We start from the raw sequence: 24099 nt of genomic DNA, 5'->3' as shown, positions 1-24099 counted from the left end.
AAACACAAGTCATTATTATGGTAGACCTCAGTTTAGGAAGTAACTGTTGAGTTGCATGTCCCATAGTTACCTTGTAATTAGCCTCACAGTCCATCTCACAGCTTGTGGAGGGGTCACACTGCAAACCAAAGAAGAGAGGGAATCAAAGTAAGCATGTTCTAAATGCATATCAAAACTAGTTTACCAAAAGATAGCATGTACACGTTTCAGAATACACTGGTACCTCGGGATACGAAATACCCAGGTTACGAAATTTTCGGGATACGAAAAACGTGGATTGGAAAAAACTGTTTCGGGTTACGAATTATTTTTCGGGTTACGAAATTCGTTTTGGCGCGAAATTCAAATGATGCAAAGTGCAACGTACAGATTTTCCAGGGATTTCCAGGGCTAACGGAAACCTAAGGGGGCTGGGTTAGGGGTTAGCTTTGGCGCGAATTTTGAATTTCGTTAGCAGCAGTGATTGGCTTGAGAAATCAAGCTGATCAACTGTATTGGCTAACGAAATTGGGGGGGGTGGCCTGGCTTGAGGTACAAAAGCCGGCTTCCATTGATCTGCTCCTTTGTCTGGCCCTGTGGACTGTGTGAGGAAGAGTTGATATTTTGAGCTCTGACTCTTTGGTTCCACTTGCGGTTCGGACTTTGCCTGGCTTTGGACTTTTTCTGCCTTTGCCAGGTGTATCTTCGGATCAAGACCGGCCATCAGGAATTTCTCTACAGGTAGGTTGATGGATTTTTACCTTCTTCTTGTGGGGTGGGCTGGGGTGAGACAGTGTGACCATGCTTTTGCTGTGGGGTGCTGGTTTTTTTTTTTTTTTTTTTTGTGTTTTCAAAGTGTGGATTGTGGGTTTTGCTACTGGCATGTTCAGATTTGTGGATTATGGGCTTGAGGTGCTGGGTTGCTTTTTTTGGGTTTTTTTTGCTGTTTGGGTGGCATGCTCTGATTTGTGGATTATGGGCTTGAGGTGCTGGCTTGCCTTTTTTGGCTTTTTTCCTTTTAGGGTGGCATGTTCAGATGTGTGGATTATGGGCTTCACATGCTGGCTTGCCTTTTTTTGGCTTTTTTCCTTTTAGGGTGGCATGTTCAGATGTGTGGATTATGGGCTTCACATGCTGGCTTGCCTTTTTTTGGCTTTTTTTCCTTTTAGGGTGGCATGTTCAGATGTGTGGATTATGGGCTTCACATGCTGGCTTGCCTTTTTTTGGCTTTTTTCCCTTTTAGGGTGGCATGTTCAGATGTGTGGATTATGGGCTTCACATGCTGGCTTGCCTTTTTTTGGCTTTTTTTCCTTTTAGGGTGGCATGTTCAGATGTGTGGATTATGGGCTTCACATGCTGGCTTGCCTTTTTTTGGCTTTTTTTCCTTTTAGGGTGGCATGTTCAGATGTGTGGATTATGGGCTTCACATGCTGGCTTGCCTTTTTTTGGCTTTTTTTCCTTTTAGGGTGGCATGTTCAGATGTGTGGATTATGGGCTTCACATGCTGGCTTGCCTTTTTTTGGCTTTTTTTCCTTTTAGGGTGGCATGTTCAGATGTGTGGATTATGGGCTTCACATGCTGGCTTGCCTTTTTTTGGCTTTTTTTCCTTTTAGGGTGGCATGTTCAGATGTGTGGATTATGGGCTTCACATGCTGGCTTGCCTTTTTTTGGCTTTTTTTCCTTTTAGGGTGGCATGTTCAGATGTGTGGATTATGGGCTTCACATGCTGGCTTGCCTTTTTTTGGCTTTTTTTCCTTTTAGGGTGGCATGTTCAGATGTGTGGATTATGGGCTTCACATGCTGGCTTGCCTTTTTTTGGCTTTTTTTCCTTTTAGGGTGGCATGTTCAGATGTGTGGATTATGGGCTTCACATGCTGGCTTGCCTTTTTTTGGCTTTTTTTCCTTTTAGGGTGGCATGTTCAGATGTGTGGATTATGGGCTTCACATGCTGGCTTGCCTTTTTTTGGCTTTTTTTCCTTTTAGGGTGGCATGTTCAGATGTGTGGATTATGGGCTTCACATGCTGGCTTGCCTTTTTTTGGCTTTTTTTCCTTTTAGGGTGGCATGTTCAGATGTGTGGATTATGGGCTTCACATGCTGGCTTGCCTTTTTTTGGCTTTTTTTCCTTTTAGGGTGGCATGTTCAGATGTGTGGATTATGGGCTTCACATGCTGGCTTGCCTTTTTTTGGCTTTTTTTCCTTTTAGGGTGGCATGTTCAGATGTGTGGATTATGGGCTTCACATGCTGGCTTGCCTTTTTTTGGCTTTTTTTCCTTTTAGGGTGGCATGTTCAGATGTGTGGATTATGGGCTTCACATGCTGGCTTGCCTTTTTTTGGCTTTTTTTCCTTTTAGGGTGGCATGTTCAGATGTGTGGATTATGGGCTTCACATGCTGGCTTGCCTTTTTTTGGCTTTTTTTCCTTTTAGGGTGGCATGTTCAGATGTGTGGATTATGGGCTTCACATGCTGGCTTGCCTTTTTTTGGCTTTTTTTCCTTTTAGGGTGGCATGTTCAGATGTGTGGATTATGGGCTTCACATGCTGGCTTGCCTTTTTTTGGCTTTTTTTCCTTTTAGGGTGGCATGTTCAGATGTGTGGATTATGGGCTTCACATGCTGGCTTGCCTTTTTTTGGCTTTTTTTCCTTTTAGGGTGGCATGTTCAGATGTGTGGATTATGGGCTTCACATGCTGGCTTGCCTTTTTTTGGCTTTTTTTCCTTTTAGGGTGGCATGTTCAGATGTGTGGATTATGGGCTTCACATGCTGGCTTGCCTTTTTTTGGCTTTTTTTCCTTTTAGGGTGGCATGTTCAGATGTGTGGATTATGGGCTTCACATGCTGGCTTGCCTTTTTTTGGCTTTTTTTCCTTTTAGGGTGGCATGTTCAGATGTGTGGATTATGGGCTTCACATGCTGGCTTGCCTTTTTTTGGCTTTTTTTCCTTTTAGGGTGGCATGTTCAGATGTGTGGATTATGGGCTTCACATGCTGGCTTGCCTTTTTTTGGCTTTTTTTCCTTTTAGGGTGGCATGTTCAGATGTGTGGATTATGGGCTTCACATGCTGGCTTGCCTTTTTTTGGCTTTTTTTCCTTTTAGGGTGGCATGTTCAGATGTGTGGATTATGGGCTTCACATGCTGGCTTGCCTTTTTTTGGCTTTTTTTCCTTTTAGGGTGGCATGTTCAGATGTGTGGATTATGGGCTTCACATGCTGGCTTGCCTTTTTTTGGCTTTTTTTCCTTTTAGGGTGGCATGTTCAGATGTGTGGATTATGGGCTTCACATGCTGGCTTGCCTTTTTTTGGCTTTTTTTCCTTTTAGGGTGGCATGTTCAGATGTGTGGATTATGGGCTTCACATGCTGGCTTGCCTTTTTTTGGCTTTTTTTCCTTTTAGGGTGGCATGTTCAGATGTGTGGATTATGGGCTTCACATGCTGGCTTGCCTTTTTTTGGCTTTTTTTCCTTTTAGGGTGGCATGTTCAGATGTGTGGATTATGGGCTTCACATGCTGGCTTGCCTTTTTTTGGCTTTTTTTCCTTTTAGGGTGGCATGTTCAGATGTGTGGATTATGGGCTTCACATGCTGGCTTGCCTTTTTTTTGGCTTTTTTTCCTTTTAGGGTGGCATGTTCAGATGTGTGGATTATGGGCTTCACATGCTGGCTTGCCTTTTTTTTGGCTTTTTTTCCTTTTAGGGTGGCATGCTCTGATTTGTGGATTATGGGCTTCACATGCTGGCTTGCCTTTTTTTTGGCTTTTTTTCCTTTTAGGGTGGCATGCTCTGATTTGTGGATTATGGGCTTCACATGCTGGCTTGCCTTTTTTTTGGCTTTTTTTCCTTTTAGGGTGGCATGCTCTGATTTGTGGATTATGGGCTTCACATGCTGGCTTGCCTTTTTTTTGGCTTTTTTTCCTTTTAGGGTGGCATGCTCTGATTTGTGGATTATGGGCTTCACATGCTGGCTTGCCTTTTTTTGGCTTTTTTTCCTTTTAGGGTGGCATGCTCTGATTTGTGGATTATGGGCTTCACATGCTGGCTTGCCTTTTTTTGGCTTTTTTTCCTTTTAGGGTGGCATGCTCTGATTTGTGGATTATGGGCTTCACATGCTGGCTTGCCTTTTTTTGGCTTTTTTTCCTTTTAGGGTGGCATGCTCTGATTTGTGGATTATGGGCTTCACATGCTGGCTTGCCTTTTTTTGGCTTTTTTTCCTTTTAGGGTGGCATGCTCTGATTTGTGGATTATGGGCTTCACATGCTGGCTTGCCTTTTTTTGGCTTTTTTTCCTTTTAGGGTGGCATGTTCAGATGTGTGGATTATGGGCTTCACATGCTGGCTTGCCTTTTTTTGGCTTTTTTTCCTTTTAGGGTGGCATGCTCTGATTTGTGGATTATGGGCTTCACATGCTGGCTTGCCTTTTTTTTGGCTTTTTTTCCTTTTAGGGTGGCATGCTCTGATTTGTGGATTATGGGCTTCACATGCTGGCTTGCCTTTTTTTGGCTTTTTTTCCTTTTAGGGTGGCATGCTCTGATTTGTGGATTATGGGCTTCACATGCTGGCTTGCCTTTTTTTGGCTTTTTTTCCTTTTAGGGTGGCATGCTCTGATTTGTGGATTATGGGCTTCACATGCTGGCTTGCCTTTTTTTGGCTTTTTTTCCTTTTAGGGTGGCATGCTCTGATTTGTGGATTATGGGCTTCACATGCTGGCTTGCCTTTTTTTGGCTTTTTTTCCTTTTAGGGTGGCATGCTCTGATTTGTGGATTATGGGCTTCACATGCTGGCTTGCCTTTTTTTGGCTTTTTTTCCTTTTAGGGTGGCATGCTCTGATTTGTGGATTATGGGCTTCACATGCTGGCTTGCCTTTTTTTGGCTTTTTTTCCTTTTAGGGTGGCATGCTCTGATTTGTGGATTATGGGCTTCACATGCTGGCTTGCCTTTTTTTGGCTTTTTTTCCTTTTAGGGTGGCATGCTCTGATTTGTGGATTATGGGCTTCACATGCTGGCTTGCCTTTTTTTGGCTTTTTTTCCTTTTAGGGTGGCATGCTCTGATTTGTGGATTATGGGCTTCACATGCTGGCTTGCCTTTTTTTGGCTTTTTTTCCTTTTAGGGTGGCATGCTCTGATTTGTGGATTATGGGCTTCACATGCTGGCTTGCCTTTTTTTGGCTTTTTTTCCTTTTAGGGTGGCATGCTCTGATTTGTGGATTATGGGCTTCACATGCTGGCTTGCCTTTTTTTGGCTTTTTTTCCTTTTAGGGTGGCATGCTCTGATTTGTGGATTATGGGCTTCACATGCTGGCTTGCCTTTTTTTGGCTTTTTTTCCTTTTAGGGTGGCATGCTCTGATTTGTGGATTATGGGCTTCACATGCTGGCTTGCCTTTTTTTGGCTTTTTTTCCTTTTAGGGTGGCATGCTCTGATTTGTGGATTATGGGCTTCACATGCTGGCTTGCCTTTTTTTGGCTTTTTTTCCTTTTAGGGTGGCATGCTCTGATTTGTGGATTATGGGCTTCACATGCTGGCTTGCCTTTTTTTGGCTTTTTTTCCTTTTAGGGTGGCATGCTCTGATTTGTGGATTATGGGCTTCACATGCTGGCTTGCCTTTTTTTGGCTTTTTTTCCTTTTAGGGTGGCATGCTCTGATTTGTGGATTATGGGCTTCACATGCTGGCTTGCCTTTTTTTGGCTTTTTTTCCTTTTAGGGTGGCATGCTCTGATTTGTGGATTATGGGCTTCACATGCTGGCTTGCCTTTTTTTGGCTTTTTTTCCTTTTAGGGTGGCATGCTCTGATTTGTGGATTATGGGCTTCACATGCTGGCTTGCCTTTTTTTGGCTTTTTTTCCTTTTAGGGTGGCATGCTCTGATTTGTGGATTATGGGCTTCACATGCTGGCTTGCCTTTTTTTGGCTTTTTTTCCTTTTAGGGTGGCATGCTCTGATTTGTGGATTATGGGCTTCACATGCTGGCTTGCCTTTTTTTGGCTTTTTTTCCTTTTAGGGTGGCATGCTCTGATTTGTGGATTATGGGCTTCACATGCTGGCTTGCCTTTTTTTGGCTTTTTTTCCTTTTAGGGTGGCATGCTCTGATTTGTGGATTATGGGCTTCACATGCTGGCTTGCCTTTTTTTGGCTTTTTTTCCTTTTAGGGTGGCATGCTCTGATTTGTGGATTATGGGCTTCACATGCTGGCTTGCCTTTTTTTGGCTTTTTTTCCTTTTAGGGTGGCATGCTCTGATTTGTGGATTATGGGCTTCACATGCTGGCTTGCCTTTTTTTGGCTTTTTTTCCTTTTAGGGTGGCATGCTCTGATTTGTGGATTATGGGCTTCACATGCTGGCTTGCCTTTTTTTGGCTTTTTTTCCTTTTAGGGTGGCATGCTCTGATTTGTGGATTATGGGCTTCACATGCTGGCTTGCCTTTTTTTGGCTTTTTTTCCTTTTAGGGTGGCATGCTCTGATTTGTGGATTATGGGCTTCACATGCTGGCTTGCCTTTTTTTGGCTTTTTTTCCTTTTAGGGTGGCATGCTCTGATTTGTGGATTATGGGCTTCACATGCTGGCTTGCCTTTTTTTGGCTTTTTTTCCTTTTAGGGTGGCATGCTCTGATTTGTGGATTATGGGCTTCACATGCTGGGTTTTTTTTTTCTGTTTTCAAAGTGTGGAGTGTGGGTTTTGAAACTTTGGCCATGGTCCCATGTGGGCCAGAGAGTCCCACCATAGGGTGGCATTTTCAGATTTTGGGTTTCTGGCCTATGGGCTTGTGTTCTTGTGTGCTTTGGCCATGGCTGTGATGATTTGAGAGTGTGGGGTGGGACTTTTGCAAGTTTGGGCCAGAGAGTGTGACCATGGGGGTGGGGGTGGTTTCCAATTGTGGCTTTTGCTCAGTGCCTGTGCCTTTTGTCCTTTTTAGGCTTGAGCTATGGCTCCCAAGCCAAGCGGTGAGAAAAAGAAGAGGGCTCCCTTGTCCTTGGAGGACAAGAAGGACATCATCGCCAAGCACGAGAGGGGCGTGCGCTTGGTGGACATTGCCAAGGAGTATGGACGAAACCCTTCGACAATTGGCACTGTCCTCAAGCAGAAGGAGGCCATCAGAGCTGTTGTGGCTCCAGCGAAAGGCGTGACGACGATCGCCAAGCAGAGGACACCGAAGCACGAGGAGATGGAGCGCCTGCTTCTCCTCTGGATCAAGGAAAAGGAGCGAGTCGGGGACACTGTGACCACCTCGGTCATCTGCGAGAAGGCCATCACCATTTTCGAAGACCTGGCCAGCAGGGAGGCAGGCGAAGGAACTTCTTCGCAGGAGGAGCCAGCCACCCCGGACTTCAAAGCATCACGTGGCTGGTTCGAGAAGTTCAAGAAGAGGACCGGGATCCACTCTGTCGTCCGTCACGGCGAGGCGTCCAGCGCAGACCACCAGGCCGCCGAAGCATTCGTCGTCGCGTTCAAGGCCATGGTGGAGGAGGAAGGCTACGTCCCACAGCAAGTCTTCAACTGCGACGAGACGGGCCTCTTCTGGAAGAAGATGCCTCGCCGCACCTACATCACCCAGGAGGAGAGGAGACAGCCAGGCCACAAGCCTATGAAGGACCGCTTCACACTTGCGTTGTGTGCCAATGCCAGCGGGGACTGTAAGGTCAAGCCCCTGTTGGTGTACCACTCCGAAAATCCAAGGGCTTTCAAGGCACACAACATCCAGAAGGACAGGTTGCCAGTGATGTGGCGCTCCAATGGCCGCGCATGGGTCACACGCCTCCTTTTCGTCGAGTGGATCAACAGTGTCTTCGCCCCGACAGTGAAGCGGTACCTGGAGGAAGAAGATTTGCCCTTGAAGTGCCTCCTCCTCTTGGACAATGCTCCTGCGCACCCGCATGGCCTGGAGAAGGACATCCTCGCGGAGTTCTCCTTCATCAAGGTCCAGTTTCTGCCACCCAACACGACCTCCCTCTTGCAACCCATGGACCAGCAGGTGATCGCCAACTTCAAGAAGATCTACACCAAGCACATGTTCAAGCGTTGCTTCGATGTGACAGAGAGCACACAGCTGACCCTTCGAGAGTTCTGGAAGCAGCATTTTGATATCGTGGTGTGCTTGAAGATGGTGGACTTGGCCTGGCAGGAGATCACCAGGCGCAACCTGATTGCTGCGTGGAGGAAGCTGTGGCCTGATGCTTCTTCCTTGGAAGGGTCACAGTCCGAGGGTGCTGAGCCAGGTGAAGAGGAAGAGGTGCACGAGATCGTCTCCATCGCAAGGTCCCTGGGACTCGACGTGGACAACGAGGACGTGGAGGAACTCATCGAGGAGCACAACGAGGACCTGAAACAGAGGACCTGAAGGCCTTGGCGGCGATGCAACACTCGGCCGTGGATGAAGACGTGCTCCATTTCGACAGGGGCCAGGAGGAGGAGGCTGCGGGGGCATCTTTGCCAACGGCAGAAATTAAAGACATTTTGCGGCAATTCCACAATGTGTCTTCATATGTGGAGAAGCACCACCCTGAGAAGGTGCTCACCAGCCATGCCATTGCCCATTTTGATAATGTCTGCCTTAGCCATTTTAAGAACCTGCTTAAGGGCCGGCAAAAGCAGACATCCTTGGACCAGTTCTTCACTAGAGAGGGAGAACCGTCATCCAAGAAGGCAAAAGGTGACCCTTAAAAAAAAGGTGACCCTTAAAAAAAACACCAAATTCTTTTTAAAAAAATGGTTAACTTTGTTAAATTGGTGGCATTGGCTAAATTGGCTGAATTGGTTAAATTGCTTGAATTGGCTAAATTGGCTGAATTGGTTAAATTGCTTGAATTGGCTAAATTGGCTGAATTGGTTAAATTGTTGGATTGGCTAAATTGGCTGAATTGGTTAAATTGCTTGAATTGGCTAAATTGGCTGAATTGGTTAAATTGCTTGAATTGGCTAAATTGGCTGAATTGGTTAAATTGCTTGAATTGGCTGAAGTGGTTAAATTGCTTGAATTGGTTTAAATTTGGCTTTTTGGGCTGCCCCTCTCCTCCTCCTCCTCCTCCTGCCTCACTCCGAGATGCCAGGACCAGATGCCAAGACCAGCAAAGATAAGAAAAACACTTTTGTACTGTATGGTCATGGGTGTGATGATTTGAGAGTGTGGGATGTGAGGTTTGCATGTTTGGCCTTGATTTGATGTGGGCCAGAGAGTGTGACCATGGGGTTGCTTTTTTAGATTTGGGGTTTCTGGCCTTTGGGTTTGGGTTCTGGGGTGGTTTGGTCATGGGTGTGATGATTTGAGAGTGTGGGATGTGAGGTTTGCATGTTTGGCCTTGATTTGATGTGGGCCAGAGAGTGTGACTTTGGGGTGGCATGTTCAGATTTGGAGTTTCTGGCCTTTGGGTTTGGGTTCTGGGGTGGTTTGGTCATGGCTGTGATGTTTTCAAAGTGTGGGCATCGATTTTTGCAAGTTTGGCCTTGATTTGATGTGGGCCAGAGAGTGTGACCTTGGGGTGGCATGTTCAGATTTGGGGTTTCTGGCCTTTGGGTTTGGGTTCTGGGGTGGTTTGGCCATGGCTGTGATGATTTGAGAGTGTGGGATGTGAGGTTTGCATGTTTGGCCTTGATTTGATGTGGGCCAGAGAGTGTGACCTTGGGGTGGCATTTTTAGATTTGGGGTTGCTTTGGTCATGGCTATGATGATTTGAGAGCTCCTCCTTCTCCTGCCTCACTCTGATGCCAAGACCAGCAAAGATAAGAAAAACACTTTTTTTCTTTATCCTTTAGAATGGGCCTGACCATGGGGTGGCATGTTCAGATTTGGGGTTTCTGGCCTTTGGGTTTGGGTTCTGGGGTGGTTTGGTCATGGCTGTGATGTTTTCAAAGTGTGGGCATCGATTTTTGCAAGTTTGGCCTTGATTTGATGTGGGCCAGAGAGTGTGACTTTGGGGTGGCATGTTCAGATTTGGGGTTTCTGGCCTTTGGGTTTGGGTTCTGGGGTGGTTTGGTCATGGCTGTGATGTTTTCAAAGTGTGGGCATCGATTTTTGCAAGTTTGGCCTTGATTTGATGTGGGCCAGAGAGTGTGACTTTGGGGTGGCATTTTCAGATTTGGGGTTTCTGGCCTTTGGGTTTGGGTTCTGGGGTGGTATGGTCATGGGTGTGATGATTTGAGAGTGTGGGATGTGAGGTTTGCATGTTTGGCCTTGATTTGATGTGGGCCAGAGAGTGTGACTTTGGGGTGGCATGTTCAGATTTGGGGTTTCTGGCCTTTGGGTTTGGGTTCTGGGGTGGTTTGGTCATGGCTGTGATGTTTTCAAAGTGTGGGCATCGATTTTTGCAAGTTTGGCCTTGATTTGATGTGGGCCAGAGAGTGTGACTTTGGGGTGGCATTTTCAGATTTGGGGTTTCTGGCCTTTGGGTTTGGGTTCTGGGGTGGTATGGTCATGGGTGTGATGATTTGAGAGTGTGGGATGTGAGGTTTGCATGTTTGGCCTTGATTTGATGTGGGCCAGAGAGTGTGACTTTGGGGTGGCATGTTCAGATTTGGGGTTTCTGGCCTTTGGGTTTGGGTTCTGGGGTGGTTTGGTCATGGCTGTGATGTTTTCAAAGTGTGGGCATCGATTTTTGCAAGTTTGGCCTTGATTTGATGTGGGCCAGAGAGTGTGACCTTGGGGTGGCATGTTCAGATTTGGGGTTTCTGGCCTTTGGGTTTGGGTTCTGGGGTGGTTTGGCCATGGCTGTGATGATTTGAGAGTGTGGGATGTGAGGTTTGCATGTTTGGCCTTGATTTGATGTGGGCCAGAGAGTGTGACCTTGGGGTTGCTTTTTTAGATTTGGGGTTTCTGGCCTTTGGGTTTGGGTTCTGGGGTGGTTTGGCCATGGGTGTGATGATTTGAGAGTGTGGGATGTGAGGTTTGCATGTTTGGCCTTGATTTGATGTGGGCCAGAGAGTGTGACCATGGGGTTGCTTTTTTAGATTTGGGGTTTCTGGCCTTTGGGTTTGGGTTCTGGGGTGGTTTGGCCATGGCTGTGATGATTTGAGAGTGTGGGATGTGAGGTTTGCATGTTTGGCCTTGATTTGATGTGGGCCAGAGAGTGTGACCATGGGGTTGCTTTTTTAGATTTGGGGTTGCTTTGGTCATGGCTATGATGATTTGAGAGCTCCTCCTCCTCCTTCTCCTGCCTCACTCTGATGCCAAGACCAGCAAAGATAAGAAAAACACTTTTTTTCTTTATCCTTTAGAATGGGCCTGACCATGGGGTTGCTTTTTTAGATTTGGGGTTTCTGGCCTTTGGGTTTGGGTTCTGGGGTGGTATGGTCATGGGTGTGATGATTTGAGAGTGTGGGATGTGAGGTTTGCATGTTTGGCCTTGATTTGATGTGGGCCAGAGAGTGTGACTTTGGGGTGGCATGTTCAGATTTGGGGTTTCTGGCCTTTGAGTTTGGGTTCTGGGGTGGTTTGGTCATGGGTGTGATGATTTGAGAGTGTGGGATGTGAGGTTTGCATGTTTGGCCTTGATTTGATGTGGGCCAGAGAGTGTGACCATGGGGTTGCTTTGGTCATGGGTGTGATGATTTGAGAGTGTGGGATGTGAGGTTTGCATGTTTGGCCTTGATTTGATGTGGGCCAGAGAGTGTGACCATGGGGTTGCTTTGGTCATGGGTGTGATGATTTGAGAGTGTGGGATGTGAGGTTTGCATGTTTGGCCTTGATTTGATGTGGGCCAGAGAGTGTGACCATGGGGTTGCTTTGGTCATGGGTGTGATGATTTGAGAGTGTGGGATGTGAGGTTTGCATGTTTGGCCTTGATTTGATGTGGGCCAGAGAGTGTGACCATGGGGTTGCTTTTTTAGATTTGGGGTTTCTGGCCTTTGGGTTTGGGTTCTGGGGTGGTTTGGCCATGGCTGTGATGATTTGAGAGTGTGGGATGTGAGGTTTGCATGTTTGGCCTTGATTTGATGTGGGCCAGAGAGTGTGACCATGGGGTTGCTTTTTTAGATTTGGGGTTGCTTTGGTCATGGCTATGATGATTTGAGAGCTCCTCCTCCTCCTTCTCCTGCCTCACTCTGATGCCAAGACCAGCAAAGATAAGAAAAACACTTTTTTTCTTTATCCTTTAGAATGGGCCTGACCATGGGGTTGCTTTTTTAGATTTGGGGTTTCTGGCCTTTGGGTTTGGGTTCTGGGGTGGTATGGTCATGGGTGTGATGATTTGAGAGTGTGGGATGTGAGGTTTGCATGTTTGGCCTTGATTTGATGTGGGCCAGAGAGTGTGACTTTGGGGTGGCATGTTCAGATTTGGGGTTTCTGGCCTTTGAGTTTGGGTTCTGGGGTGGTTTGGTCATGGGTGTGATGATTTGAGAGTGTGGGATGTGAGGTTTGCATGTTTGGCCTTGATTTGATGTGGGCCAGAGAGTGTGACCATGGGGTTGCTTTGGTCATGGGTGTGATGATTTGAGAGTGTGGGATGTGAGGTTTGCATGTTTGGCCTTGATTTGATGTGGGCCAGAGAGTGTGACCATGGGGTTGCTTTGGTCATGGGTGTGATGATTTGAGAGCTCCTCCTCCTCCTCCTGCCTCACTCTGAGATGCCAGAACCATCAAAGATAAGAAAAAAACTTTTTTTCTTTATCCTTTAGAAAGTTTAGAATGGACCTGCCAGTCATTGTTAAGATCCTTAGAAAGTTTAGAATGGACCTGCCAGTCATTGTTAAGATCCTTAGAAAGTTTAGAATGGACCTGCCAGTCATTGTTAAGATCATTAGAAAGTTTAGAATGGACCTGCCAGTCATTGTTAAGCTCTTTAGTGCCTCAGGCAACTTGTATTGTAGGGTACTTAGCTTAATAGGCCTCTATTGTGCGTTTGTTTTGACTTGCAGGTTCAGTCTGAGGTCATAGAACGCATTAGTTATTTTCAATGGAAAATGTGTTTCGGGTTACGAAATTTTCGGCTTACGAAAGGAATAGCGGAACGAATTAATTTCGTAACCCGAGGTACCAGTGTAATAGATCAAACAATTCTATAGTCAGAAGGGAACTGTGAGGAAGTAGAGAGAGTAAAGATAGCATTAACATCTTATCTATGCCTTGGCAATGTATTGGTTAGATTGCCCAAATGTGTTGTATGTGGGATACTAACTGAAAACTATTCAGAAACAGAAACTGGTTGAGAACATGGTACACACTGTTAGATCCTTAATTGGAAATTACAGAGTGGAACACTTGTTCCTGAACTTGGAACTAAACCTGGATACCCAAGTTTCAGCTGTATCCAGGAGTGCATTTGCACAGTTAAAACTAGTGTTCCAGCTAGACTTTTTTCTTGAGAAGTCAGATCTGGCTATAGTCCCTTGATTACATCCTGTTTGGACTACAGTAATGTGCTCTACATAGAGCTTCCTTTGGAAACTGTTCAAAAACTTCAGCAGGTCCAAAATGCAAGTAGCCAGGCTGTTGACCATGGCTTGGAAGAGGGATCATGTGATCCCACCCCCCCCAAAAGAGCTGCATTGGCTACTGGTCTGTTTCCAGTCAGAATTCAAAGTGCTAGTTTTGACCTTTAAAGCCCTAGAGTGCAATGTGCCCCTGTACAACATGAGCTTCTGGTATAAAACAGGATGTTCTGAAAAGCTTTATAAATCCCAGATTTACATTTATTGTTGCAAAAAATCTATCAGAAATAAGAAAGTATATATATTTTAAAAAGCTCTAAATGTCTTTGGTCTAGACTAGTTGAAAGACTATCTCCTTAGATGAACTAGCAGGGAAGGGCTTTCTCTCAGTCTCTGCACCTTTGTAGAGGTGGTTGGTAAGGACTTGAGTGAGTGCCTTCTCTGTGGCTGCTCCCAGACAGTGGAACTCCCTTCCAAGGAAGGCCTAGTTGGCTCCTTTCCTGCTCTCTTTCCACTGGCAGATGGAGAAGTTTTCATTTAAGGATGCATTTGGTGATAGCAGATAGAGCTTTTAATGGGGAAAGGGTTTAGTGTTTTTTTATTTCATCATGTTTTATATGCCTTGTATGTAATGCTATTTTAACTTGTGTTTTTAAATTAGTTAGTTTAATTGTATTTTAACTTTTAAATTAAGAATTTGGAATAGTATTGTGCTTTTAAGGAGTTGTGTACTGTCTTGGGTCCTGTACCAGGATAAAGAGAGGATATTAAATAAACAAATAATGTATCTTTCTAGTGTTAAAATATCTTCACTGGCTTTCTGTTAGTTTCTGGGTTCAAGTCACACTTCTGATGATCTAGAAAATTCTACATGATTTTGGAGAAGGATATTTGCACTCTGTGAATCAAAAGAGCTATTTCTGAGGCCCTCCTTCCGAGTTTCAGAGACCTGAGATGTTAGACCAGTGGTTATGAGGAGTACAGCCTTTACAGTGCTGACACCTTTTTATGAAATACTTTCCTCAGAGACATTAAAGTAGTTCCAAGTGTAAAATCTTAAGTTGTATTTTGAGGGCAGGAATTTGAAAAACGAACTGGAAGGGTAAAAAGGTATCAGATAGATTAGGCTATTAGAATGTCCTTCCAGCAACAGCGAAATATGGATAACATCTGGGGATTCAAACATGTCATTGGAAGAAGCCTGACATATCAAAGATGACTACCATGCTGCTGCACTACAAGAATATTTGTAATATGCTGTGGAGTTCTGAGTGCTTCTCAGCTACAACTGTGTGTCATATATAGGATAAAAGCCCTCAACATTGTTCCCAGGAGGTTGTTTTCTTCACCACCTACTCTTCGTGATCCCAGATGATCCCTTTCAGTTCGGTTACTTGCAAGGACTTTAAATTTTTCTGCCCAGGCCTCCAGGTCAAGTTTCACTCCAACCACTAGGGGGAAAAAACTTTGTTAGACATGTGTCTCCCTACTTATCTAAAACAAACAAACAAAAACAAAATACCCCCCCCCCCAAAAAAAAAACCCCAACCCCCAGGATCCTGAGTAAGGCTAAATTAAAGTTGAGGCCCTGGAGAAATTCAAAAATTGATCCAGGGGTATAGCTACTGGGGAGCAAAACAGGGGCTTTGCCCCACACATAAGAATTCCCTTAAACAGAATGTTCTGCCAGTCCCCAAATTTCTAGCACTGCAGAGAATAAGATGCTGAAAATTACTGACACCTGCAACTCTTATATATGTTGTGTTCATATTCCCTGGGTAACTATGCCCATATTCATTGGATGCCTAAACTCTATTTTTAAATTATCAAGTTAAATTTTAAGTTATTGAAATGTAATTTTTATAAGCTGGAATTATTGGCCAAAATCCTATTATCAGTCTTCACTAGAGTAGATCTACTGCTTATGTTTTGACTCACCATACAACAGTTGAGTCAATGGATCTACTCGAACTGGGACTAATCAACAGGATTCTAGCTTATGTCACCAGTAGACATCTAGAGGCTATAAATGGTTTCAGAGCCCAAGAATGTCGGGTTAAACTATGACAAATCAGAAAACCCAAACTCAAGGTAGAAATACAAAGTGATATAGGAGATTATCACATTACCTTTAATCCTGGCAAAGATGTGGGATGATCTGCCGATCATGTCATTCACCCATCCTAGGGCAGCAGGCAGCCCATTTGCAACCTGGCCTTCTCCAGGCTTCTCCCACATCTTTTCATGAACGGGATTTTCCTGTTCTTGAAAAGCTGTAGCAGAAGCCCGGGTTGCAAACAGGCTATCTGCTGCCTAGTGATGGGTGAATGCAATAAGATCCACCTTCTTAAAGTTACATCCCGCATCTATGCCAGGAGCAAAAGTCATGTGATAATCTCCATAGTCTCTGCTGAAGAGCAACACCTTGTTATTCTTACCTGCTGGTTTCAGGTGCTTCTCACCAAAGTTGAGCTCAACAGCTGTGCTAACAAGAATCCCAACCGTGTTGTTTTCCAACTCCAATCCTCTGTAGTTGTCTATAGGGAAAAGAAGAAAAGTAGACCTATTTTTTGTGGTGGATGGTACTGCCACAGTATGACTGCCAGAAAGAACCTCCTGGGTTCTATGACAAAGCTCTGTGCCTCTGGATGACACAGTGAAAGGCTGCCTTCTGACAATGTCTGCTACCCACTTCATCTTACTGGCAAATGAAAGTGATACCTTACCTTTCATGACCCTATCTGGTAGGCTACAAAAAGAAAGAACACTTTTTCTACCTAGGCAATGCCCTTTGCTTATGACAGGGACCTAAATCTAATGGCTAATCCCATCAAGAGTAGACCCATTCAATCAACTGCTGAATGGTAAGTCTATACTTACATGAATCCTGTTGAATCACATGGGCTATTCTAGTTGGAAGTAGTATTCAGGCCTTGAATAGCAACTGCATTATATATGGCAAGTGATGAACTACAATTAATGTGTTAGTTCATTCCTTAAAAAACAAAACAAAAAGCTCAGTAATACACCTTAATGCAAAGATGTAGCAGGAACTCTCAGCTGGGAATGCCAGTGCCTGCAGAGATGATAGGGCTGATTGCTTACCATGTATCAGAGCTCTTTAGGAACCATGCCAAGAGCAAGAAGAGGGAAAACAGTACAGAAACACTAAATATGACTATTCATGTATTTGTAGTAAGCCCTTAACCAGAATATCTTGCCTTTTAGCAAAGAGCCAGACTCGTGGTGCCAGTTCTTGCAAATCAAGGGATTTAAAGAATATTCACAGATTATCATGATCTCAACAATAACATGACTTAATATTTGACACATCTCAATTGTACATTCTTCTATGATCTTTCACATTTGAATACTACTTTGTACAAAAATTTAGTTCTCTCAAAACAATTTGTAGTAAATACATTTTTTGCACAAAAACAATTCTTTTCACTTGTAAGCAGGTTCCAAATGAGAAAATCATTCAAAAAAAGAAAAAGAAAAGAAAAAGAAAAAATTAAAAAAGAAAAGAAAAGAAAAGAAAGAAAGGGGAGGGGGAGGGGAAAAACTGCAGCAATTTTGTCCAGCAGGAAGAAAACTATTTGCATTTTTTTGTTTTTGTTTTGTTTTTTGTTTTGTTTTAAAAGACATTTCTTTATTGTCTCTCAGGCTACCAAGGTGATGGATGCACAATAGGTAAGATATTTAAAACATATCTAAAAGCCAGTTAAAACACTCCAGACTGCCTTTAAAATAACTCTAAAATGAAATAAATTTTGTTGCATCATATTTATAAAGAGTATCCAAATTGAATCCAATCCAAGCCAAGAATTTCTGTCTGGCGTTCTTTACACTTACCATCCCGATAAGGTGGCTTAAAGATGTAGCCTTTGTTATCTAGGCTTCTCCGGTAGAAGCTGGCATTGAAGGGTTCTCGGTCTTCTTCCCAGTCCTCAGCAGCTCTGAAATAAAAACAACCAGCCCAACAGAATGTCAGATACCCTCACCATACATTTCATTTCTCATAGAAGAAAATCAACAGTGCAAATATGTCAGATGTAATCAAAAACTTTTTTTAGTGGTAGCCTCCGCATCTATTCTTAGGGGTTGCAGAAGTCCAAATGTTAATAATACAAATGTTTGGTATTACAATTCCTTTGTCTAAATGAATAAACTATTCCACATTGAATGTTGGCCCCCAGTATCCACGGACTTGCCATCCGTGGACAGCAAGCCCATGTTGTCCCCAATGGTGGTGTATGCACATGGCTGCACCGCTATTAGGGACAGCCCCATTGTCTTGTGGCTGTGCCACCATAGGTCCCACTGTTCCTAACATGGCTGCACTGCCACTGGGAACAACAGGGGCTGTCCTTAATGGCAGCGTGACCATGTTCATGTGCCGCCATTGATGTTCCGTTGTCCCTAATGGCAGCATGGCCATGTGCATGCACCACCACTGGGGAAAACAGAACTTGAGCATCTGTGGATTTTGTTATCCACGGGGGGGGGGGGGGCATCCAGAACAGATCCCCGTGAATACTAAAGGCTGACTGTACTTCCAGAGCTGGCCCTAACATTAGACACAGTGAGGCAACCACCTTAGGCAGCAAATTCTGTGGTACATGTGGAAGTGGCAAACATCTTGAGCTCATTGGCCATTCTCTTTACCTGATAGATAGAGCTGTGGCCATTCTCTTTATCTGGTAGACAGAGCTGTGTGTGTCACATAGCCTGTTCTGCTTACCCCAGCTAACTGTCTACCCTTAGAGGTGGTGGTGAATGTTATTCTGTTGCAACTGCTGAAGTTTTGTTGAATTTTTCTGTTGGTGAGGGCAGCAAATTGTCTTGGCCTGGTCTTGTTTACTGTGCCTATGAATGCAATTCCTGTTTCAAACAGGATGGAAGCTTGACAATTCTACTGTTCTTCCACAAAACAGGATGCTTATCATGTCCCTGGCAAGCTGTGTTAGGCTCAGGGCAGGCTCATTTTACTGTCTACCTGCCAGGTTTTAGAGATAATTATCAAATTTCAGAAATCTTTAAAAACCATACAGGTAATTGTTAAACATAATAGGATGTTGATGAGCTGGAACATGTCCAGAGGAGGGTGACCAAAATGGTGAAAGGTCTGAAAACCATGCCTTTATGAGGAGAGACTTAGGAGAATGCGTATGTTTAGCCTGGAGATGAGACAGTTAATTTTTTAAATTAATATTTTCAAAGTTTTACAATACAATCATAACATTTTCTTCATATATATATATATACTTTTACATTGTTCTTATTCTATAACTAAATATCACCTCAGTGCACCCCTCACCCAGTGCCATTTCCATCCTTATACTCCATCCAAAATTTTAATTCATCTCGTGAAGGTAATTTCCCATCTTCTTTTCTTAATACTTTTTCAATAGATTTTTCCATATTTCATCAAAATCATTTCTTTTCTGTAATCCTTTTTTTACTTTCAATTTACATGCTAATTTATCATTAATAGCTAATGTCCAAACTTCTTTATATCAATCCTCCAATTCCACATTTATTTTCATTTTCCAGTTTCTTGCTACAACTAATCTTGCTGCTGTAAGCAAATTTGTTACGAGATTTCTTTTTTCTTTTTTCCAATCTACACCAATCTATAATGATAACAAAACTATATTTGGTTTTCTATTTTTATATTCATAATATTTTCTATTTCTACTATTACTATTTCCCAAAATTTTGTACATATTTACATTGCCACCACATATGCATATATGATCCTAACTCATGACAACCTCTCCAACAATATTTTGAATTTTTCTTATCTATATTATATAATCTCACAGGTGTCAAATACCATTTCCAAATCAATTTATAATAATTTTTCTTAATTTGTGCCGATAACTTTTTCAAGTGTCTTTGTTCCCAAATTTTATTCCACTCATTTTCACAAAGTTTACATCCTAATTCTTCTTCCCATATTTCTTTCAAAATATTTTGATTTATTTTTCTTCTTTTATTCTCCACTAATATTTTATGAACAACTAGTAAAATTTATAAAATATTAATGGAGAAGAAAAGAAGAAAAATAAATCAAAATATTTTGAAAGAAATATGGGAAGAAGAATTAGGATGTAAACTTTGTGAAGAGACAGTTAAGAGGTGATATGATAGCCCTGTTTAAATATTTGAAAGGATGTCTTACTGCAAATGGAACAAGCTTGTTTTCTGCAGCTCCAGAGAACAGGACCCACAACAACAGAATCAAGCTATGGGAAAGGAGATTCCACTCTAACCTTTGGAAGAATTTCCTGACAGTAAGAGCTGCTCGACAGTGGAATACACTGCCCTGGAGTGTGGTGGGGTCTCCTTCTTTGGAGGGTTTTCAAACAGAGGCTGGATGACCATCTGTTGGGGGTGCTTTGATTGCATATTTCTACATGGCAGGTCTCTTCCAGCTCTATGATTCTAGTTGCCAGACTGTGGCTGCTCCCCTATTAGCTGCATATGCAGGCGATATAGGACTTTATACATGAGTCTTGTTCTCACTGCCATTGTGTTAGTACAATGTTCCCCAAACTTTTTGGGCTACCACCCCCTTTCCTCTTAAGTGACAGCCTTAATGTCTCTGCCCCCATGTGTATTTCTTGATATTAGGTCTACTGTTCTACTGTACATTCAAAACAATCAATCTCAGTCACTGCTCCCTTTGTCACCTGGTCACCCTGGGAGCAACAACCAAATAGCTGGCTGAGCAGTGACTGAGAAGCCTCTCTTCCATGCCAGCCTTGTGGCAGAGGTGTCACTAAGTGGTATTGGAAATGCAGGCCACACCAGGTGACACCATAAGTGGGGTGACACCCGAAAACCACCCTAATAACTGTTGGAAGATTTTTACATTCTCCTTCCCCCTTCTTAGATAGATCAGGATGTCTTGCATGCAAACTCCTCTCTCTCTCTCTCTCTCTCCCCCCCCCCTCTCTCGCTCTCACCCTCTCCCTCTCCCTGTCTCTCATTCAAACTAACCATATGATTTAGGTCACTCCCCCTTTGGGACTAATAGACATTCCCTCTCCAAGATTTTCAACTGAACTGTTGGTTTTCAATCTTCCTCCTCTCTCAACTTTCTTTGGAAAGATGGTGCAATAAAGATTTCTTTTCATCTCAACTTTTCACTAGCTATATTAGGACATAGCCTTTTATATAAATATAGATTAATGTTAGAATCCTGTTGTATTCTACCAGATATATGTTTTATGTGTGTGGGAATGATGAGGGCTGGGATGCTTTTGCTATGGCTAGCTTAGATGTAGCATGTAGGAGCTGAGTGGTACCAGGTGGCTGTTATCTAGTGTCCTTGAAGGCATCTCTCAGAGGCTTGGAATGCAAGCTTTGAGCATAGAGGGGTAGAAGCTATGGGGGGAGTGATGGGGAATGAGTAACGGTGAGAAAGAGGTGGGGATTTTGCTGCGCGGGCTTTTGGCTGGGGGTAGAGTAGACAAACCTGGGGGTTTTATGTACTGCTTTTGCTGGGAGGGGTTAGTCTCATCTTAAATGCTGAATGGAGTTGAATTGCTGATCTTGGAGCTATCAATAAAGTTCTATTTATTCTTCATAAAGCTGACTGGTTGATTGTCCTGGAATCTGGTTCCACATTCTGACAATTAAAGCCATTAGTAAACTTTTGTTCTGAACTAAAAGCTACTTGTCTTGTTTTTTGGAGTCAGTCTTAGTTCTTAGGGAAACATAGTTAGACAACGGCACATTTCTGCTACTCTGCTGCCCCCTTTCCTCCACAGTCTGCTGAATTTTCCCACCACCCGTGGGGTGTACCACCCACTCTGGGAATCACTGTGTTAGTAAATGGAAATGGACACTAACTGGTTTGGGCGCTTTCTCTGTCATACATCCCTTCACTAACATGATGGGTGCTTATAGTTTTTTGTGGGTTTTTCGGGCTATGCGGCCATGTTCTAGAAGAGTTTATTCCTGATGTTTTGCCAGCATCTGTGGCTGGCATCTTCAGAAAATGCTGATCTGGAAGAGTGTGTGTTGAGAGAGAGACCTTGGGTAAGGAGGAGTTATTCCCATGTTAATCTGTGTATTGTTCTGTTGTTGATGGCAGGGCCTCAAGGTGGGAGGATATGCAAAAGAAGATTAGTGTCTGCTTCATTGTCTGGTGGGAAAGACCCTGACTCTGAGTGGTTTCCCATTTGCATTTGCTGAGTCCTTACTTTGCTATTCCTCAGGACTAGTAGCCAAATTTTGTTCACTTTAAGGGTTTCTTCTTTCTGGTTGAAGTTGTTCAAGTGTTTGTGGCTTTCAATGGCTTCCCTGTGCATTCTGACCTGATAGTTGTTGGCATGGTCCAGAATTTCAGTGTTTTGAAACAGCATTTTGTGCCCAGGATGGTTTATAATGTGTTCTGCTACTTCTGATTTTTCCGTCTGACTCAGTCTGCTGTGTCTCTTGTGTTCCTTGATTCATGTTTGGACACTGCGTTTGGTGGCCCCTATGTAGACTTGCCTGCATCTGCATGGTATGCGGTAAACTCCTGTGGCTGTGAGAGGGTCTCTCCTGTCCTTTGCTGAGTGCAGCATTTGCTGGATTTTCTTAGTCGGTTTGTAAATCATTTGGAGGTTGTGATTCTTCACCACTTTCCTTATTCTGTCTCTGACTTCTTTGATGTATGGTAGAAATACCTTCCCTTTGGGTGGTTGCTTGTCTTCAGTCCTCTGGGTTTTCCTGGACCTGGCAGCCCTTCTGATGTCTGAGCTGGAATAACCATTTGCCTGTAGAGCCCGGTCTAGGTGCTTCAATTCATCTTCCAAGAAATGGGTTTCGCTGATGTGTTTTGCCCAGTCTACCAGTATTTTTATTGTGCTTCTTTTTTGTCTTGGGTGATGGTTGGAGTTCTTGTGCAGGTATCGGTCTGTATGTGTAGGTTTTCTGTCTATTGTGTGACCGAAACGTAGGTTCGGTTTGCGGATGACTAGGACATCCAAAATGGCAGTGTTCCTTCATTTTCTCTTTCCATAGTGATTTGGATGTCGGGGTGGATGTTGTTCAGATGGTTCAGGAATACAGCCAGGTCTTCTTCTCTATGACTCCAGATGGTGAAGGTGTCATCCACGTATCGGAACCAAGTTGTGGGCTTTTTTGGTGCTGTTTCCAGGGCTTGCTTTTCAAAGTGTTCCATGTAAAAGTTTGCTATCACAGGGCTTAGAGGGCTTCCCATTGCTACCCCATCTCTCTGTTTGTAGAATCCATTGTCCCACTGGAAATAGCTTGTGGTGAGGCAATGTTTGAACAGTGCTGTGATGTCTTCTTGGAAAATTTGTTGGATGAGTGTCATGGTGTCCATTATGGGGGCTTTGGTGAACAGGGAGATCACATCAAAACGGATTAGTATGTCACTGAAGATGCCAGCCAGAGATGCTGGCAAAACGTCAGGAGTAAACTCTTCTAGAACATGGCCACATAGCCTGAAAAACTCACAAAAAACTATGGATGTTGACCATGAAAGCCTTCGACTTCACATGATGGGTGCTGTTTCTGTCATTAATGGTCCCTCACATCCTCTTCCACAGTCCCCTTTAACCCCTTCTCCTTGCCCTAAGCCATGCCCTACCCTGCATATCTTTCAGGTTGTTTTTTTATTTTTATTTGTAATACAATTCCAGAGTTATGGCAATGTGATTTAGTGGAAAAAAAGTTTAAAGAAAAAAGAAAGTTAAAAATAAAAATTAAACCAGCTTGTTTGGAAATAGAGTAGTAAAGGGAGAGGAGGAGACTGACACCACATGACTGCCCAATCTCAGAACTGCTGCAGGAGGAACGTATTGCACCTGAGGTCTAATGGCATAGCAGCACAATTGGGAGCTTATTGATGGTTTCTCTGTCAATGAAAAGGTGCACTCTAACAATGCTTTAGAGGCACAGCAGGGCTGGAGAACCTCATGTGATAAGTATTGGCAAAGGCATTATTTTCCAATTTTAATTGCTGTTTAAAAGCTGCATGTGGTAACATCTGTACTTTTCTGTTCAGTGGGCAATGGATATTTTCAGTTCAAGATTGCAAAGTGGATTTTTCTACATGTGTAACCGTCAAGGTCCAAAGTGGTATAGTGGTCTGAGTGTTGGACTAGGACTCTGGGATTATTTATTTCCAGAGGACCAGCCTAGTTTGCAAGAGGTGGGAGGAAAAACATAAATGATGTAAACACTTTCTCTTCCTAGTCATTCAGTTGTATACTGGTACTTACAGATCACAAGGGGAAAACCCCCCAGCACTTACTTGTTAGGGAACACACGAGTGATGCCACCATCAGTTGCAACAAATACGGCTAGGAGGCTGTATCTACAAGGAGGGAAAGGCAGAAAGTTAGCTTTAGGGACAGCTTTGAAAAGTTACTTTTTGAACTACAACTCCCAGAATAACCTGATTAGTGATTGTGCTTGCTAGTGCATTTTGAGAGTTAATGTCCCAAAAGGTACCACCTCAACGCTCTAGTTTAAGTTAACACTGTACTCCTTGCTGATGTATCTTTATAGTGCTTCTTCAGCACATGTATTGATCACTGTAGTAATATGGGCAACAAGCTTCCTATCAGCAGCACTTTGACTATGCCAAAAGTGATACTCTGCTAGCACAGGCTCCTTCCCAATAGTGCCTAGGCTCCACCCAGACCAAAGTCACTTCTTTTCTGGAGAGATCTTTCCTGGATTAGATTATCCTTGCAGGCCCTTCCAAATCTAGGATTCCTTTTCCTGACTTTTGCTATTCTATGGGCAATCCA

The 24099-nt window shown here is 43.6% G+C and overlaps 1 protein-coding gene across 2 annotated transcripts in view; it reads right to left on the bottom strand.

Annotated features, from left to right (window-relative positions):
* Window positions 1-24099, bottom strand: part of CACNA2D2 (calcium voltage-gated channel auxiliary subunit alpha2delta 2) — an 823310-nt gene that overhangs the window by 20444 nt on the left and 778767 nt on the right. For both annotated transcript variants that reach the window (XM_089525311.1, XM_089525321.1), the window contains 5 exons: window positions 23598-23660; window positions 17174-17277; window positions 15757-15855; window positions 14675-14769; window positions 71-118 (listed from right to left, as the gene is read on the bottom strand). In XM_089525311.1, coding sequence (XP_089381437.1) covers window positions 71-118; window positions 14675-14769; window positions 15757-15855; window positions 17174-17277; window positions 23598-23660 — 409 coding nt within the window. The remainder of the gene's footprint in view (window positions 1-70; window positions 119-14674; window positions 14770-15756; window positions 15856-17173; window positions 17278-23597; window positions 23661-24099) is intronic.

Source organism: Sceloporus occidentalis, unplaced genomic scaffold (genome assembly GCF_023333645.1).
Source record: "Sceloporus occidentalis isolate IW3139 unplaced genomic scaffold, rSceOcc1.0.p SCAF_1, whole genome shotgun sequence".
Lineage (NCBI taxonomy): Eukaryota > Metazoa > Chordata > Lepidosauria > Squamata > Phrynosomatidae > Sceloporus > Sceloporus occidentalis.
Note: the sequence above shows the minus strand (reverse complement) of the source record. Positions and strands in the feature narration are given on the sequence as shown.